The following is a 19,154-nucleotide window of genomic DNA, read 5'->3' on the forward strand; positions in this document are numbered from 1 at the left end:
GAACCCATCATCATCTCGCCTTTCTGCCATTATCCGCCCGGCATCATCTTTTTTCTCCCCAACCCGTTTGTGAAACTAACCACTCGCACTGCTAGCATTCCCACGCCATGATGCCAACCTGGCCAGCGCAGCAAGCGCCGAGCGTAACTCAGCAAACCGTCCCGACATCTTACGCCTACCCAGCGAGTAAGTCTTCTCCCGGACTGCCCGCAGACGACATCTCTTTTTCTCGCCCGACAGCCCTGACACGAAATGCAGATCCAGCCTTCATTCCCGTAACCGTTCGTCAAGGATTCAGTCAGTACGCAGCGCCAGCTGCTCCTTATGCCGGCTACGTGCCTCCACAGCCCCCGGTGCAACATCAAATGTCTCCCGCTTCTCCCGTGAATGGTGTAACCCCGACACCTGAGCAAGCCAAGTCCAAAGTGGACTGGCCCGAATCTGTTCGGAGCTATGTTCAAAGATCTTTCCTTCCCCAAAATGACGAACCCACCGTGTCTCGCGCGGAAATCGAGGCTAAACTTAAGAGCACCATCGGTACCGCAAAGGAAAACGGCACGTTATACACGCTCGATTGGGATAACATGCCCCTCCCACAGGCTATAGTCAAAGCCGAACGTGATGCGGATACCAAGCAAAGTTTTAATGTCCCCATCAACTCCAAGAAGAGGAAATCTACCGATTTTGCCAGTAATGACAACTCCCAGCCTCCGTGGCGTACTAACTCGCGTTCTTCACTTGAGGACCGTATCTCCTATCCTTCCCCTGATAAGCGTGCTTCTATGGACGAGCCCCTGCCGAAATCAAGTAAGTTCCAGAAGGAAGCCAACAAGCGCAAGCGACGGTTCGAAAACGAATACAAGTCGCTCAGATCGCCTAGTCCGCCTCCGCCTTCATCTGGACCTATTATTGGCACATGCGAGGTACTTGAGAAGAAGTATCTTCGTCTTACCGCTCCTCCAGTTCCGTCCAAGGTTCGACCTGAGCACATTCTGCGTCAAACTCTAGAACTCTTGAAGAAGAAGTGGAAGCGGGAAAGCAACTATTCGTACATCTGTGATCAGTTCAAGTCTATGAGGCAAGATCTGACTGTGCAACATATCAAGAACGACTTTACTGTTTCCGTTTATGAAATTCATGCCCGAATTGCCTTGGAGAAAGGGGATATTGGTGAGTATAATCAGTGCCAGACCCAACTACGGTCATTGTATGGCATGGGCCTAAAAGGCAACCCCATTGAATTCAAGGCATATCGCATTCTGTATTTCATCCACACGGCCAACCGAACCGGATTGAACGACACTTTGGCAGATCTAACCACAGCAGAGAAAGGAGAGAAGCCGATTAAGCATGCTTTAGAAGTGCGATCATCATTGGCGTTGGGCAACTATCATAAGTTCTTCCAGCTTTACCTTGACACCCCTAACATGGGTGCATACCTGATGGACATGTTTGTTGTTCGAGAACGGCTTGCTGCGTTGTGCAATATTTGCAAAGCGTAAGTTGTATCCATTCCTCGTTGATTTTCTTGAACACGATTTGCTAACTATTTTACAGATACAAGCCAGATGTGAAACTTCGTTTCATCACTGAGGAACTCGGCTTCGAGTCTGATGCTGATGCAGCCCAGTTCATCATCGATCATCAAGGTCGACATTTGTTGGAAGACCGAACAGACTACATCGCGTTTATGACTGGGAAAGCCGGTCCCCTCTTTGAGGGCGCGCGCAGCACTGCGTTCCAAAAGGTTGATATCAAGGGCCAGATCTAAACCTTTACTGCTTCTTTCTCGGATTCTTTTCTTTTTTCCCTTTTGCGTTGCGACTTCTATCGACGTCTCGCGGCTTGAGACTTGACCGTCGTTATGTTTATCGACGAGACATGATGATGCTTTCACATTTGTGTTGCGTTTTCATTCATGTGGACGACTCGGCGTTTTATACCCCCATTTCTGCTTAAGTGGCAACGAAATGACTTCCATTCTACTACGCACCACCCGGGGCTAAGTCCATGCATAACATAAGTCTCTTATGCTGCTTTGCCTTGGGCTTTGATCAATTAACCGTAGCCTCGATACCAGCTTTCCATTCTATCGACCGAGGCGACACTATTTTTGTACGACAAATAAAAACATTGGATGTTGGGTGGGAACTTAGATGCAGTGGGTTTGATGGGAAAACTCGGACAGGAACTCAACGTCATCTCGTTCCTGGTACTGTTGGGGTCGGTAATTGGCTTGTGGAGCGTTGTTGGTCGGTCTTGTAACCGCCAGCTTTATCATTGCAAAGTGAATGGCGTACTGGCCTCAACAGGAATCAGGACGAGGTTGATGGAACGAGTTTTGGCGTTTCTGGGAGTTGTGGGTTAGTAATTTTTAACAAGTAAGAATTGATCGTATTCTAGTTTTTTTTTTTTTTTTGCACGAATGAACGAAGAAATGAAAAATCAATGTTCTTTATATCATTTTGACGCTGAGCTGTTACGTCGTTTTGAGGGTGAATGGCTTTGAAAGCTAGTGCCTATATAAGACAAATATTTAAAGACCCCTGTTGGGAATGTCCGGCTGGACTCGGGGCGCAGTTGGCAACTCTTTCAGAAGGGGGCCGTCCATGTGTCGGCTACACTGATCGATCGTTCGAATCCCAGGCATAACTACCGCTTCTGGCGTCGTCCCGACGTCAACTACCGTGTTTAAAAATTATAGTGTTTAAATTACTGAGATTCCCTTGTGCTGTCTGTGACAGTTACAGCTGATTGCGGCTATCCCTTCGGGTTGAATGCCGATCCGCCTATTGCAGGGCGTAAAACTCGCAATACAGTGTTAAGGCCTTTGGTAGTGCCTTCCAAGTACTGTGGAGATAAGAATGACTTGTGTTGCCCGCGTATGAGAGGCTGGCTTGGATGTTCCCCTTTTCTTTTTGGATTTTATATCGAACACCCAAGTTGTCTTTTCTTTTATAATAAAAGTTATTGTATGTATTTGTATATTTATTATTCAATTGCTGTCTTTTTTTCTGTCCCGAACCCATCTAGCGGGACAGTAATTGATGTTCAAAATGCCAGTATCTGTCGCGTTTACTTGAGGCCAAGTGAGTGGCATCAGCTACTGCATGGTGGTTGGGATGTCAATAGCGAAAATGACCTGCTGTGCTCCGAGACTCGGGAACAATGACGAACCCCCTGCTGAAAGAGAAACACTGGCCCAAGAGAAAATTTGACATAGAAGCAGGGAGTCCCGAAGTGTCGGGATGGACAGGATTTAGTTATAAGCATGTCTTGGCTCAAGGGAGGGAATAGTGCTTCCTTCTTACGGAGTACATATCCTGTTTTCCAAGACAAATACACTTAGATCCATATCTACATATATTTTGATAAGGGAGAAGGGTTTTCGTCAAATCCGTTGCAGCTGATCTTCACGAGTCATATTTCCCGGGTGATGCACAGAAACCGTCGTTTTTGAAGCGAACGGGAGATTGACACACGAGATTAGACCCAGGGCAACGGTATCCGCAGACGAGACAGCGGCGCCATGATCCATCATGGTTTTTCTGGCGGGGGACGCTTCCGGTGGATTCTCTGCTAAAAAGTGAGCAGGGGAGGGAGGGGTCAGTTGTTGGACTGGATCAAGGAATGAGTTAAAGGAATGAGGATGACTTGAAGACTGGAGATCAACATGTCGCGTAAAGAGCGAGAGCAAGAGAGTTTGGAGACACACGATGGTTGCGTGTATATTCACTTACATACATGCTGATACCTGTATAGTGGAGTGGTTCAGTATGATATCATGAGATCAGCCATCAATAACAAAGGTCTATAGACTGGAACGTAGTATATCACTGACTGGCATAGACAACTAACAAGGAGGGAGCATTATCCAGCCATGTTCCAACATTCTGGAAATGTGTGCGCGCGGCAGTTGTTTGCATAAACACAAGACAATGGGCTACCAACATCCGGCGTCAGGTGGATGTGTCTTTATGCGTAGTGAGGTATGTCACCGGTGGTTCTTTGTCTTGAATAGAGACTGGCATTAATGTTAAGATGTGGTATTATGCCGAATCTTGACCAGGGATATCTGAAAGTCAATGTCAGAAAGATGGACGAGATGCTGCACCAACATGGCATGCATAAACTGGCTCTGCTTCTCTCAAATCATTTCATCGCGATTTCTAGAATCGAGGTCGCAGTCCTAGTCTTTGATGCAATGCGATCGCTGCGTGGCCCCCCTGTTTGTTCCATCCATGGATGGATGGGACTGTGTGATGCATCCCTGCCACGCGACGATTTCCCCGTTTTCTCGAGTCACTTACTGACTGAAGCCTGTAGGTAAATCACTACGGAAATTTCCCTTGTATTAGCGTCACCGACGACGTGATGTGCCAACGCCAGAGCTAACGTCTGTGTCTGTGTCTGTGCTGTCTGTATGTGTATCGGGCATCACGAACGAACAAGAGAGGGGACTTTTCAGTTGGTACGCAAACCCACCCATGATCCCTGACCAATTTATCATTTGTCCGCACACCCATGCCCATGACCGTGGCCCGGGGATGAGCGAGAGAGGAATGAGACCAGACATGGGCATGGTTGAGCGGTTGGTCCGAGTCAACAGGCCAGGCCAAAAGTTGATGCCCTCTTTGCTGATTGTATGTATGTAACTATGAGGGGTAGGTAGGGTAGAGTACGATAGGGATTGGTCGTGTAAGCGTTTGCCTGTGGTTGTTTGCAGGTGGTAAATTGAATGGTAAAAAGTTATTTTGAGCGTGCAGGAGGATGTGTTTGTGTGGCAGATCTCATGCACAATTTTACCCACTGAGAATGCTGTCGTGTGCAGTTTGTGGTGTCTCGTAAGCGCTGGACTGACAGTTGACGCCGTTGACAGGGATTGGGGATGCTTTGATTGTCGAGTTGAGGGCTTCGAGATGAGCTTGGCAGCTTCTAATGGCTTTGGAGGGAGAGAGGTTACAGCTAAAGAAGAATAGCTCAGCTTTTAGGATTCATTTAGTTCAAACATGTCAGCTCCCACAAGTGATGCTCTAACTGTACTGTAGTAGCTGGGCTGGTACATGTACATAGCTGAAGCTCAGTCAAAGCTTGAAGCCTTTAATTGTTTGGGATTGGATATCAGTGTTGACCATTCATCACTGACCACCAACCAGAGCCATTCAGGTACTCGACTGTCATTGAGGTAATTTGCGATTTATCCTTTCGCATTTTGCTCATCTCTCTCTCCCTTCTCTCGACTCCATCTCCATTTTATGACATCTCTTGGTCAGATCCATCCACTAAAACCACTTACAAGACGTCTTCGGGTCGCTGGCAGGCGCCTATAGTTAGTTAGTTGTCAGAGGCGACCCCTCCATCCATCAATCACCCCACCTTGAGAGCCTGAGCCCAAGCCCAAGGGTAATTAATTTCACCCTCCATCTTTTCTTGTCTCGCTGAGGACCGCAGCCTTAGCCACTTTACGCTTTATCGTTGAAACTCAAAGGCGCCCACAGCTCGCGTCAATATCACGTTAAAGGGAACCCAAAGCGAAGGCCCTCTACTTCGTCTTGGATCACTGATTATCGTACGCGTCGAGGGTCACAGATCCACGGACGTTGGATTTCCGAGTATCTGATCAGTCACAGTTATACGGCCCTACCAACCAAAGTCATCAGGCCATCAATAAGAAGCAAAAGAGGCAAAGCAAAGCAAATCAAGCAAGCAAACACCAAAGTTTGTCCCTTATTATTTCCAGCCGCCAACTGCTATTTTTTCTCCCATCTCATCAGCCTCTCTCACAAACCAAAACTTACACAAATCGCTTCCACAACGTTCGATCCACTCGAGGGAACATTGTCCAAGCCCACTCTCAGGCTACTTACTGTACTTCGCCCCCCTGGCGTGTACTCCGTTCCTCACATTCGCGCTCGCTCGTTCGTTCGTTCTCTCGCTCGCTCGCAGCCCAATCTTTGTGTGTGTGCGTGTGCGTGTGTAACCCCAGGCATTCGCTGTAAGGTACCCTACCTTTGTCTCGGAGGGTCCAGGTCCAGCCAGGTTCAGGCCCCTCCCTACGGAGTACCTCTCTCTCCCTCTCTCCCTCTAGCCCCTCCACTTCAACGGCGCTGCTTCTGCAACCGCTACAACTTGACTTGGGGTCTGTCCATCCTGCACCTCGCTGCCTTGCCCGTGCCCGGTCTAGCGGTTAATAGAGGTACTGCCACTGCAAGGTGCTGGTAGCGTACTGTCTGTACCTGGCCTTGCCTTGCCTTACACCAAACATCGGATTGGATCGAAATAAGGTAGCCCAGCCCGCCGCTGTGTCCCGCCGGGTCGTGTCGTCGTCCCTCGTCTCGTACATACATACATACTTTTAGTACCGTACCTTGCTCAGGTCGTCTCGTCTTGCGATCCTTTTCCTAACAACCTCCACCTTCGAGCGATTCACAACTTCCCAACTTGCAACTGCCCAGGAGGCATTCAATTACACAAAAATGAAGGTTCGTCATCGCCCCTTTCCCTCCCGTCGCTCATGCCTCTCCATGCAGCTGCCTGAGGTGCCATCCCATCTCTCTATTGTATTGTATCATGCCGTGCTTTGCCTCCAACTTCTCGTGCCTCACAAGGCGTTATTCCCATCTTCTCAGCTGCCTGAGCCAAACCCCCTCCCCCGCCGCATTCAGCTCGTCTTGCTCATTACTTGCGCCGGCTTCGCTGGCTGCCCGAGAAATACTCGAGTCAAAAGCTAACAGTTATGCGCTTCGTGCAGGCTCTTCGACGTTCGATCAAAGGTGACAAGGACAAAGGATCCGTCGCTCCCAAATCGGCTGTCGCCATTGTTCCTCCAAAGAAGGTTGGTGGCCTCCCACTCCCAAGCCTCAAATCCTATTCAATTATGGTCTGCCACATTCGGTACAGCCATGGTTCCACGACAAACTTGACTTTAATCACTGAGAGCCCAGATGCTGATGCCCAATCTAATTTGCAGGTCATTCGAGCTCTTTACGATTACGAGGCACGATCGAGCCAAGAACTGAGCTTTTCGAGAGGCGACTTTTTCCACGTTATAGGCCGCGAAAACGATCAAGACTGGTACGAAGCATGTAATCCAGCTCTCCCTGACGCCCGGGGTCTCGTCCCTGTCACCTTCTTCCAAGCGCTTGGCCGAACCGAGAGAGATAGCGCACAGTCCGACGGCGGCCAACTCCCCACTCCGACAAAGAACCCCGACCACGATTCTGGTTACAGCGAATCTCCAGCAATGCAAACTGCGCCAGCCGTCATGTCACCCACTACAGCCGTGCCTCAGCAAGGCCACCAGCGTAATTCGAAGTCGGTTGGAAAGTCAGGCGCCATGGTCTACGGAATTGTCATGTACGACTTTGCCGCGGAGAGAGCCGACGAGTTGGAGGCCAAAGCTGGCGAGGCTATTATCGTCATCGCGCAATCGAACCCCGAGTGGTTCGTGGCCAAGCCCATCGGTCGATTGGGTGGCCCAGGGCTCATCCCCGTTTCCTTTGTCGAGATTCGTGATATGGCAAGCGATAAGGCGATTGCAAACCCGGGTGACGCCATAAAGCGTGCCGGTGTTCCAAAGGTGGAAGAATGGAAGAAGATGGCGGCGGAATACAAGAACAGCAGCATCACACTGGGCAAGTTTGAGGGAGGCGGTCCTCAGCAACCTGGGCAGGGTATCGAACAAGGCATGGAACGAATGAGCATTCAGCAACAGCAGCATTCACGACAACCTTCTCAGAATGGAGCGCAGGCCGGATACGCGTCTCAACCTCGAACGTCGCAACAACCTCAGCAAAATCATGTACAGAAACCGGCCTCACAACTCAACGCACCGCTACAAGCACGCATACCACGATACTGCTTTGCAGAGGATAAGTACTGGTTCGTGATCGAAGCATTGCTAGAAGACGGACGACAATGGGAGCTGTCCCGCTATTACGAGGACTTTTACGACTTCCAGATCGCTCTTCTGACCGAATTTCCAGCTGAGGCCGGTAACACAGGGACACAGAAGCGCACACTGCCATACATGCCTGGACCGGTCAACTATGTCACAGATGCAATCACCGAAGGACGCCTCCATAACTTGGACGCGTACGTGAAGAACATGCTGAACCAGCCCCATTACATTTCGAGGTGCAACCTGGTGAGACAGTTCTTTGCACCCCGTGAAGGAGATTACGAGATCGATCCGAACGACAACGAAGAGGAGTACCGCCTATCACAAGCATCACAGCTGTCGTCGGCCGAGTCCCCAGCTGGTGGATCACAGAACAATTCGAACGGCAGTGCATACGGCCTCTCAGCTGCACCAGCGCATCAGATGGGCCCAGGTTCCCCTGACATCCAAAGACAGCCATCTTCTTTGTCACAGCCCTCACAAACATCTCTGGGTAACGGTATGCAACCCCAGGCTCAGCCGGCATCAGCAATGAAGATCAAGATGTATTTCAACGGAGATCTCATTGCCATCCGAGTACCAACGGACATCTCATTCCAAGCACTCTACGAAAAGATTTGTGATCGTCTGAAGGTGCCGGCGGGCCAGGAGGTCCAACTGTTTTACAAGGACGAGCCCACTGGAGATAAGCCAAGTATGCTTAGTGACAACGACTTGGACTATGCTCTGCAGCGGAACGAGAAGCTTCTGCTCTATGTGGAGGCCGTGTGAACAGCCCTGCCCGCTCACTGGAGATGACGACTGCGGCGTTTCAGCTTGATTGTAACGCTGCATGGACGGAATTGGGTTGACAGCCAAAACCGAAAAGTCCACCAAAGACCGTTGGGTGTGCACTAACGTCGTATATTCTCGTTCCCGAACCCTTGCCTGTATAGTACAGTACAATACATACAGACTCTGGCCCTCCACTTCGAAAACGTGCGTTCTTCTCTTCCTTGATGGATCTACAATTTCTCATGAGTCCCCAATGGACGACACGCATACTCTCGACACTTCTTTTTTTCTTTACTTTTTCTTTGTCCCCCCTTTTTCTTGTCCATTTTATTCTACGCGGATTTTATGACGACACGTCGGCGAGGAACTTGATGCTTCTTTGATACCATTTTATTAGCTGGATGACGCATAAGTTTCATGACCAGTGTACCTGACGCTCGTTGTCTCTTCTTTGGGCATTTGTCATGCCCCCCTATTTGCTCCTCTTTTGAAAACTTTCTTCTTCACATCCATGTGTATTCAGGCGGGTATATGGCCTTTTGAATGCTCTTTTGATATCACACGACTGAGCTTAGTGCTTTTCTTCCCTTGACTTTTTATCTTCTTCTGTACTTCCTCACCGAAAGTGACAGGGCCTGGAGGGGTCATTCGGCATATGGGGTTGATAGTTGGTGGACGTGATATGCGTTGCAGTATAGGGGAAGGGGACGGTTGGGGAAGTTCAGTCAGGTGCCTCCAGTAAGCCGCATTAGAAGCCTATAGGTTCCAAATAGCGGACGTCACTGGTGTCGCGAAAGGCTTGCATTGCAAGGATCTCGAGGGTCAGAGGAGGCAAGATGCATATATCTTGGCCTCGGTGGTGGTGGAGGTGGAAAGCAAAGATGAGCGCTCATGAGCGTGATGAATGAAAGCGACAATTGTGTTATTTTGTGTAAGCGATGCATGTGAATATCAATGTCAATGTCAATGTCAATGTCAATGGTGTTTGTCTGTAATTAACAAATTGCATTTCTCTCACTTGCAGGTAAAGGTCGAATACCTTGGATCAGATCAGTTTCTCATTTTATCGAGTTGGCCGTATCAGTCTTGACTCTTCCCTTCGCTACCTAGTATCCTGTCTATCGTGTTCTAGAAGTCTATTATGAGTGATGGATCGTCATCGTATGCTCTTTTGTATTCCACCATCCGTAGAAAAACCATGAGATGTAACATTAACTCCCGATGCCGTGGATCTTAACAAGACCAAACAAGTAAATGCAACCATAGTTACGTAGCCTCGTAACTGTAAACGCCTGAAATCAAAAGAACCTGAAAAGAAAACCATCTCTTGCGGTATGAGATGATGTGTTGGATATGACTTCGTCTACTCCAGCTTGGTCATGAGGTTCTTGCGAACTTTCATGTTGACTACACCGCCGACTCCAAAAGCAGGGACAATTCGACATATTCTCGCGACAGAGCTGATGAACCAGTTGCGCCGCACAAGATCTAATCGATCACGCATCGTCACGACAGCTCCTCCAGGTCCAGTCGCTTGACGATTGTATAAGTCTAGACCGAACAAATGCATAGGCGTAGAAATGAACTGCACCATAGCAGGGGCCATGAACTGCGCTGCATAGAGTCCAGAGACTCTCTTCTTCATCTCCTCGGAAAACCGCTTATCCAGATACGGTCCCAGCAAAGGCGGCACATTGAACGAGGCAAAGATGGTCAAGCAATCGCGCAGCGCAAAGAGAGTGTATGAAGCGAGGGGGACAGGTCTAGGGACAACACCAGGCGGGCCAAACATGCGCACAAAGACCTGGTCCTTGTAGATACAGACTCCGATGTTTGTGGCGCTGGACGCAGCGAACTTTGTGGTTCCGGCTGTGACGCTCGAGGCGGGCTTGTTGTTGACTGTCGAGAACGAAGTGTCGACGGCGTTGGCGGTGAGATATGTCCCGCCGTAGAGGCAGAAGATGAGCGCTGTAGGCTTGGAGAAGAGGATTGTGTGAGGGCGGGTGAAGAGGGTTCGGAGGGAGGATTTGACAGAGTTTGCGAGGGTGTTTGCGCCGGAAGCGTTTTCCATGATGGAGCTGTCATGATGTCAGTTTTTTTGGAGTTTGGAGTTTGGCGATGTCGGCGTGTCTCAGAAATATGGCATAGCATATGAATGGTGGTGATTGTGTAGGTAATTAAATTACTGACCGGTCGATAATGGCAATGATGGGCGCTACCATTGAAGCAGCGCTCGCAGCAGAAAGAAAGTCAGTGCCGAGTCGTGATATCAAGTTCTTGGTATTCCATGTGTTTTTGGTGGTGATCTGCTCGGGCGTAGTTGTCCCGGCGAGAACCAGCGCCGGCGCATCAGAGTCTTTCATGATGATCCAAGATCTGATCTCTTCTTCTCTCTACTCTCGTAGCGATATCAGACTCGTCTGGTACGAAGAATGAGATGACGGAAACGAGGTATGACGAAAAGAAAACAGGTTCCGGTTCCTGGGGGAATAAAAGGAAACTAGAATAGAAAAAAAAACCACTAGATAAGTCAATGGGAGGTTGTAGACTAACTAGACCCCGAAGCAACCCTTTCGGTGGATAAACGTTGAAACTGCAAGAACTAGCGGTAGCAGTAGCTGCTAATTCCCATGCGCTGGTTGGGCACCGTCTGAGCTTTTGCTTCAACTTTGGGGGTTTTATTTAGCTTTAGGTACTAAACTTAGCTGAACCGAAGCTCTTCTGACTGACTTGAGTCCGGGGGTGCGCCGATCTCGGCGGGGACTTCGGAGCCGGTGCCGAGTTTATAAGGGACTTGAGATAGATATCAGCGGCTTGTCGCGGATACGAACGATTGATACCGGAAAACAGATAGATATTGTATGAGTATAAGGAATTTGAGATTGGCAAAAGTACATAGTTCATGAGATGTGTTCAAATTGCATGGTTGATTACTGTTTGCGCATTGTGTAACTAACAGCCAACAAAACTCACGCTCAAGCCCACGTTCAACACCTAGATCAATGCTCTTCCATCACGCATTAAACACCAAAAGTTATCTATAACGATATGCCTCCATAACCAAGGCGTTGATAACTTTACCGCCATATGATCAAAGCAGTCTCAGACTAACTAGACCATTCATCCCCCGCAATGCCCTCCATTCTCCTTGACTTACACGCAGGCCATCTTCCCCACGCCGACGTTTGCCGCTCACCGGGAGCTCTGTCTAGGCGTTCCTCGCCCAGTCTCATCGTACGTATGTCGGGTTTATCTTTGACAAAATCAAAGACTCTGTAGGTCACCCCGGTGAACTGATTCAGCCCATATATAAGCACCGCACTACAGGGTGATCACCGCTTGCCAGCTTCTCCAACGGCATAGGCCGGCTTTAACTTATACCCAAATTCTATAGCACCACAAACATACTGTTCAAGCAGTAGGGAAACCATGCATACCTTTCCCGATATTTGCATAGTTTCATCCATTGCCAATCGTAAAAACATTCTATTCATAGGGAATGTAAGAGTTCTCGATCTAATGCTACTCATAACTCCTGATAATCTCATAAACAATGCAACCTTGACGAATCCAATACAAGCTTCTTCGAGGGCTTCGAGCTGTGGGGTCGTTGCCGACTCGTATCCTATCCCATTCTTAAACGGCCTGATCCACAGGCACAGCACATGTCCAGAGCCGCTTCTCTCCGTCTCCCCACTACTACTCCCAACATCATGCCAATTCTTCTGGAACGCTTCGCTGCCGGCCCCTCTGCTGGAATACCCACTCTTGACCTCGACCGATGAGACCCGATCAGAGAAGAACCCGAACCCAGATATTCCAATGTTCAAAAGCTGTCAAGGACCGGCCCGATCACCAAAAGCCCGTAGCTAGGCGGGAGTGGTACCTGTACTTGAGCTTCCACTGCCGTTTCCACCTGCTTGCTTCTCCTGCATAATCGTTATAACTGCAGTGAGTTGGTCGATCTTCCGGTTCAGCTCGGTGAGCTGCACCTCCATGGCCGTTGGCGCATCCACATCATCCTCACGCACCTCGATGCTCCTACCGTTGGCTCGTCCCCTAGGAGAAAGCGTCTGGCCACCGACATTGGACTCGGATCGCTTCTGAGCAATTGCGTGCCTACCGTTGCGTCGAGAAGAGCGCGATGGACCCTTGAATCCAGCAAATTCATCTTCCAAGGCTCCTGGCTTTCGGTACATCTCGTACAGCTTGATGATGCCAACAATGGGCCAATGAGTCGCCTTGAGGAGCATGATACGCCCAGCACGGAACTTCTCATCGGCCGTAAAGAATAGACGCCAAGGTCGGAAGAGTACCAGGGCCAGGAGATTGAAAGGAGGATAGAAATGGGTGAGCCGGTTACTAGTCGACGCTTCCAAGACGTAGACGCTGTACACATACAGGTACTCCTCCTTAGCGTGGGTGATAACCCGCGAGAAGCTGTTGGACAGCATACCTGTCAGGGAGCCCATCAACAGGAAGCTAGAAAGTGTAATGAAGATGATCATCAGAGGAGGTCCAAAGAAGGGATCGATTTGGTTCATTATCTCGAATCCGATGGGCGCCGAGCCGTAAAAGATCTTTGTCAAGATCCAGGCCATGGACTTGAATGCAAAGACGTTACGACCCACGAGCGAAAATGTGGTCAGGAAACCACAATACACGACAACAACAAGTACCATGTATTTGAAGAAGTCCTTGCCCATTTCCTTCAAGCATGGAATAAGCGTACCCCAGGCAGGGCTGAGACTGAGAATCGAGAAGATACGGGGAATCATGAAGAGTGCCTCAAGTGCCAGGATATCAAATGCAAGGTCGTTCAGCTCGGGTTTGTCCTGAACAATGCCAATAATACCTGATTGTGTCAGCACATCACCTTGTCTAAAGGACCATAGTTCTTACGCAGAATTGCAAAGGTAAACCCGATGGCGATCATGATCATGTCGAATAGGTTCCATATGTCGGTAGCATAAAAGATAGAGCCCGCATCAAGCCACTCACTAAGCTCATCGTAGAAGAAAGCCGCGATCCACAAGAAAAGTATCACTTCAGGGATTGTAATACGGGACTCGTCTCGCACAATGAGCACAGCGTAGTACAGGGCGAGGAAAATGCAGAAGAACAGCACCTCCCAGCTCTTGAGATACTTGGGGACGCGCAGGCGAGAAAAGGGGTCTGCAGTCCTAGGGTTATAGAACCGGACCTTCTTTGTAGAGTGCACAGACAAGCTATCCCAAAAGACTATGTCACCACTCCAAATAGCAGTGATGATCTTTTGGACAATGTGCTGGCTGAGGAAGCGTTTGGCATCGGCAATGGCAGCAATCTCGAGAGCATTCAGATTCTTAAATGATGAAGTGGGATCACCCTCGTTCTCACTGTCATCATCATCCGAGGTCATAGTCAAGCGGGAGAGAGAACTCAGTAGTTGGTTACGCTTGAAGCTGCTACCGGCAGGGCCTGGTCCACGTCGGCGATTGTCAATGGAGCGGAGATGAGAAAGCAGAGGGGCGGTTTCGCCGGCTTCCTCGTCGCCCGTGTGACCATTACCAGCCGCTTGAGCCTGAGCTTGAGCTTCATCGTCATCGTTCACATCGGGGATCTCGTAAAGGCAGTAATTGACTGCCTCGCGTTCAGAAAGCCTAGTCAGGAATCGCCAAGCAACGATTTCACATGCATCTGCCCGAGATTCTCCCAGAGAGCGGTGTTCTGACGAAGATGCATAATGCCATTTGAGAGCTCTGTATGGATTGGATCAGTCAGCAAAGGTCCATCAGCAATGAGGATTGTGTTCCGAATCATCGTTGCACCGCATATGCTGTCAGATTGAGGATGGGCTGAGCAGATATGTGATTGGCTCCCCTGACAGCATGTCATCTGCAGGCACAGACATATGCCACAAAAGGGTGACAATTCAGTGACTGAGAGTGATGTTGATAGAGAACATATCACCGTAAATTATTTTTCGGTTTAGTACGTACAGAAGAGCATTGACGATTGCCGGGTTGGTGCAGGTTGCAGCGAGGTGATCCACCAAGATGCGTAGCGGAGCCCCCGCAGCTGTGGTCCTCAGCTGTTCAAACGTGCTCGGCAGTTCAACGACATCGACAAAGTATCTATAGAGCGTCAGTGAGCGTCAATTGATACAAACACACGGTCACTTGCAGCGAGAGCTTCTTGACGACATCTCTGAAGTTATCGTGAGCGCCAATGCTGGGAAGATCGCGCTCGTATTCGTCTGGATGGCGCATGGAGATAGGACTACCCTCGCGAGGGGCAGGAAGCTTCTTGGATTTGACCTTGATAGGCATGACGAGGATCTAATTCAGATAAAATATGATCGATCAATGGAGCACATCCCCCGTACGAGTCCTAGGTTTGTTGGAGTTGTCAGGAGCTGTCCCTCGGCCACGAGGTGGTTTTGAAGACGAGCGGCAAGGTTATTCCGTCTCCTTCCTCTGTTTTGACTTTATCACGATGGTACGTGAGGGGAGGAGATGCGGAGATGGATTGGATTGAGAAGGAGGGATGGATCTGGGGAAAGAAGCGCTCAAGCGGTCAACCAATTGCGGGCCTGTGCATCCTTAAAAGACGAGTCAAGATGCGCTATAGATCGGCTCCCGACCAGCAACAAATGGATGCCAATGGAACTGATGGTATCACGAGAATGAGTGGAAGGCGGGAGAAGGTGACTTTTTGGGGGCGTTTCAGGAGAAGGTCACCGCTGCCCAAATTAAACCGTCATTGCATCACGGCATCCAGACCAAAAGCTGTATGGTCTTTTTTGATCAACTACTGTCCTCCGAGCTTAGCGCGGACTGATGATCCTCTAACTACTTCGAATAGGCATCTTTCCTGGTGACAGCTGCAAAAAAGAGCTCCAACCAGAGGCTGGTGACAGTCTCAAGGGTTCATGGCAGAGTGGAGAAGAAGGGTCCCTGGACGGAGCTTGGCACCACTAAGAGATGCTTGTCAGTCTTTAGCAACTGGGGATTGGACGATCTAGACTCGAGAAATCAAGATTTCGTGGTTCAAGGTCAGGTTTGATGATACGAGGGATCTGGAAAATCCGAATGGCCTCATATAATAATAAGTATGGGAATTATTAACTGCAAGTACAGCAATTGGTGTCTGATATGTACTGGGAAGCGATTTGATGATATTGAAACTTGACTTTTGTAGACACTACATAACGTTGGTCCTGTAGAATCTGTTGAAGATCGTATATAAAATGATCTGTCGGGACTCACCATTGTGTAGGCTTGAGATAGGTTATCTTCGTAAGACCCACCGCAAGCTTCAAGGCCTTATGATAACTTGAGGATACCTACCTGTATTTTGATGAGTTTGGTGTTTCACCAAAGGATATTTTGAGTGCTGAGTTTGACACGGTGAGGGATCTGTTATTAGTGCCTATTCCGAGGACAACTTGACATCTGAAAGACTGGCAGAAAGCATTGCTATGATGTTAATGCCACATACAGCAGCTAGGAAATCTTCACACTGTTTGCTTGTCTGGATTGAAATCCTGTCTCGTCCTTGGTATTGTTGAACAAAGAGTTGTTGTTAGCAGAGGCTGAGCTGAAGAACGCGTCAACCAGCATCAAAAGTGCGTGCTTGGTGACGACTACAACAAAAACAAACGAACCAGCTAATGAAATATCGGCAATGGGAATGAGGTTGTATATCGAAGAATCAGGTCAAAGTAAGCAACGGACTATCTTTAAGAATCGCATCAACAAACTTCCCCACATCAGCTTCTCAATAGACGAACCAGCCAATAGCGACACATCTCAAAAATAAGCTGAGCCTTGAAGGAAGATGAAGCTTCCCAAAGCCACGCCGCTTTTCGAACGACAAAGTGGACCTCAACTTCAGCTTGAACAACTCTGACTGGCCCAGTCGTCAATTACAGATTTGACAGTCTCTTGAAACGTGGGAATGCAGAATGTGCTTGGGACTCACAGCCTCGAAATGGTCGCACCTCGTTGGCTGAGCAGTCGTTAGCTTTGGCGAGCCAGCGTGTCCCCGCCAGAGAGACCCCTGTAGCGGATCAAATCTGACATGGAGAGCTTCTAGGACTGGATCTGAGCCTCAGACATGAAGTGAGGCTCGCCAAATGCAGTAATTACGCCAAAACGATGTGATGGAGTTGTATATAAGGAATACATGAGAATGACCAGAATATCGTTTATCGGACAAGCTCAACAGCTCAATAGCCATTCTCACCTCTAGACTCACATTCAAATCCCTTCTCTACTGGACCTGGCTTACACGACTTACACCATGTCTACCACAACTTTTACCTCAACAGCCACAACGGCTTCTTCAGCAACGGCGACTTGTACAACTGCTGTGCCTGGGAAATATGGCCGTGTTCCTGTAGATGCGTGCAACGCCAACTATTTCTTCGATCCTAGCTTTGCTGCCAATCTTGCGTTTTGTGTGCTCTTTGGTATGACGACCATGGTCCATCTCATACAAGCAATTCTCTTCAAGAAGGTGAGTACTCCCTAGTAACAGTATCCTTCTAGTATCTAACAGTTAAAGAAATTCTGCTGGGTAGCCATCATGGGTGCAGCTTGGGAAACCATTGGATTTGCTTTCAAGACCCTCGGAAGCAGGGATCAGCAGAACACGACATATGTTATCTTGGGTCAACTGTTCTTTCTTCTTGCTCCTCTCTGTAAGTGCTTGAAGTACTCCGTATAAGGTGATCATTTGGGCCCAAAGGCTAACTGACTCAGGGGTCAATGCTTTCGTCTACATGGCCGTCGCACGCATGGTGTATTTCCGCATGCCTGACCGAAAGCTCCTAGGTATCAAGGCCATCCGCATGACACTCCTCTTCGTCTGGCTCGATATCATTCTTTTCCTGGTCCAGGGAGCTGGTGGAAGCATGCTCTCGAATAACGAAGATATGAACGTGATTCGCATTGGACAGAAGGTTTACATGGCTGGTGTTGGCCTGCAGCTTGCTGTCATTTTGATCTTCATTGGTATCACTGCCTTCTTCTACTTCAAGCTTCGACAGCTCGAGGGCCGTAGTATGGGACGCATGAAGTGGCTCATCTTGACTATGCTTGCTGTTCTCATTCTCATTGTGGTAAGTACTTTGTCTTTCTTGATTCGAATTGTCCAGCTGACAACTTCAAGATCCGAATCATATATCGTCTGATCGAATTTGGCCCTGGTGTCAATGAGCATAACCAACTTTTGATTCACGAAGAGTATCCACTGGGTCTCGATGCAACTCCGATCATGATCGCCCTCGTATTGCTCAACATCATGCATCCTGGCTTCGTTCTTCGGGGACCCGATAGTGAATTCCCCAAGCTCTCTCGCAAGGAGAAGAAGGCGATCAAGCAACAGAAGAAGATGGAGAAGAAGCAGGCTAAAGAGGCCAAGAAAGCCCGCAAGACGGGTACCCAGGAACTAAAGAATTTGCGTTATGAGGGGCAGTCTAACAGTAGTCGTGAGCTCGTCTAGGAAGACACGAGTATCTTTGTGCGCATTGTGGTGTTATTGGTTACATCATGGTTACTCGTGTTGGTTTTGTTTGAAAAGGATTAGTTATGTACGCTCGTGGCACAGAATGGCTTGGATCTTGAGGAGTTATGGCATGGTATAGGGTCTTGTCTTTCGCGGAATGGACGGATAGGAAGGAAATGTGCTGGCAGCAATAGAGTGGAGGAATAAATGATGTTCTATGCATATTCTTTTGTACCCTGGCCAAAATCATGCTAGATATGCATCTCGATACGAGTTCATAGTGCAGGATTCGTATGAGATCTGCGGTGAAGATGTGCAGTCTCCCGATTTAGAAGCAGAAATGGATGGTGAAACACCGCCACAGTTACCAAACGATGATGTGTGTCAGCTGATGCACTGACAGACAATTTAGGCGGCTAGAACACTTGTGGCAGGTGAGTTCAATATGAGATATAACAGAACAATTAAGACGATGGAGAATATTGGCGTTGGTGGACTGTAATATTGAAAACGGAACAAAAGGTCAAGAAGAAGGGATGTGGTCGCAAACAAAAGAAGAGACACTAGCGATCACTAATGCACAATGATCGACGCAAATTGAGGGCGTGAGATGAGACATTCTTTCGAAGCCGCATGCCAACGTGGCAGATATGGCCCCTCTAGGCCCCTTCAGGCCCCTTCTGAGGGTGTGCAACTGTCCAAGTGTCGTAGGAGGCTCTGGGCTCTGAAGATGAGATTGGTTGCTAGAATCCTTCCAAGCATTCCAGACATCGACAAATTGTTTCCGGTTGCTATGTAGTTACTCTATGTCGTCAGTTGTTTACTCAAATTCTCGTTTCTTCTTACTTCTTTTCATTTTCATTTTCATCCAACTTAATTGAACAAATCCGTCAAACTTTGCTTCTTCAAAGGCTTCCTTGGTTTTCCAACGACCGCCCCAGCCTCTCCCAAAGCCCACACCAGCCTCTCATAAAACGGCCTGTTTGCC

General features: G+C 48.7%; 5 protein-coding genes across 5 annotated transcripts; 3 read left to right on the forward strand and 2 right to left on the reverse strand.

The window, feature by feature from the left end:
- Window positions 1-107: 107 nt before the first annotated feature.
- Window positions 108-1,771, forward strand: FTJAE_6685 (leucine permease transcriptional regulator; the record flags this gene model as incomplete). Its single annotated transcript, XM_037353322.1, has 3 exons — window positions 108-186; window positions 259-1,498; window positions 1,558-1,771. The coding sequence occupies 3 exons, from the start codon at window positions 108-110 to the stop codon at window positions 1,769-1,771; spliced, it is 1,533 nt and encodes a 510-aa protein (XP_037206228.1).
- Window positions 1,772-6,736: 4,965 nt separating this feature from the next.
- FTJAE_6686 (bud emergence 1) lies at window positions 6,737-8,671 on the forward strand (the record flags this gene model as incomplete). The annotated part of the gene is made up of 1 exon (XM_037353323.1): window positions 6,737-8,671. The coding sequence occupies one exon, from the start codon at window positions 6,737-6,739 to the stop codon at window positions 8,669-8,671; it is 1,935 nt and encodes a 644-aa protein (XP_037206229.1).
- Window positions 8,672-10,037: 1,366 nt separating this feature from the next.
- FTJAE_6687 (uncharacterized protein) lies at window positions 10,038-11,037 on the reverse strand (the record flags this gene model as incomplete). Its single annotated transcript, XM_037353324.1, has 2 exons — window positions 10,038-10,752; window positions 10,865-11,037. The coding sequence occupies 2 exons, from the start codon at window positions 11,035-11,037 to the stop codon at window positions 10,038-10,040; spliced, it is 888 nt and encodes a 295-aa protein (XP_037206230.1).
- Window positions 11,038-12,543: 1,506 nt separating this feature from the next.
- FTJAE_6688 (calcium channel YVC1) lies at window positions 12,544-14,985 on the reverse strand (the record flags this gene model as incomplete). The annotated part of the gene is made up of 4 exons (XM_037353325.1): window positions 12,544-13,529; window positions 13,577-14,415; window positions 14,656-14,790; window positions 14,828-14,985. The coding sequence occupies 4 exons, from the start codon at window positions 14,983-14,985 to the stop codon at window positions 12,544-12,546; spliced, it is 2,118 nt and encodes a 705-aa protein (XP_037206231.1).
- A 1,975-nt stretch (window positions 14,986-16,960) lies between these two features.
- Window positions 16,961-18,163, forward strand: FTJAE_6689 (phospholipid-translocating ATPase; the record flags this gene model as incomplete). The annotated part of the gene is made up of 4 exons (XM_037353326.1): window positions 16,961-17,176; window positions 17,219-17,360; window positions 17,422-17,780; window positions 17,831-18,163. 4 exons carry the CDS (start codon window positions 16,961-16,963, stop codon window positions 18,161-18,163), a joined length of 1,050 nt encoding a protein of 349 aa, XP_037206232.1.
- Between the last annotated feature and the right edge of the window lie 991 nt (window positions 18,164-19,154).

Source organism: Fusarium tjaetaba, assembly GCF_013396195.1.
Source record: "Fusarium tjaetaba strain NRRL 66243 chromosome Unknown NRRL66243_c0000130, whole genome shotgun sequence".
Lineage (NCBI taxonomy): Eukaryota > Fungi > Ascomycota > Sordariomycetes > Hypocreales > Nectriaceae > Fusarium > Fusarium tjaetaba.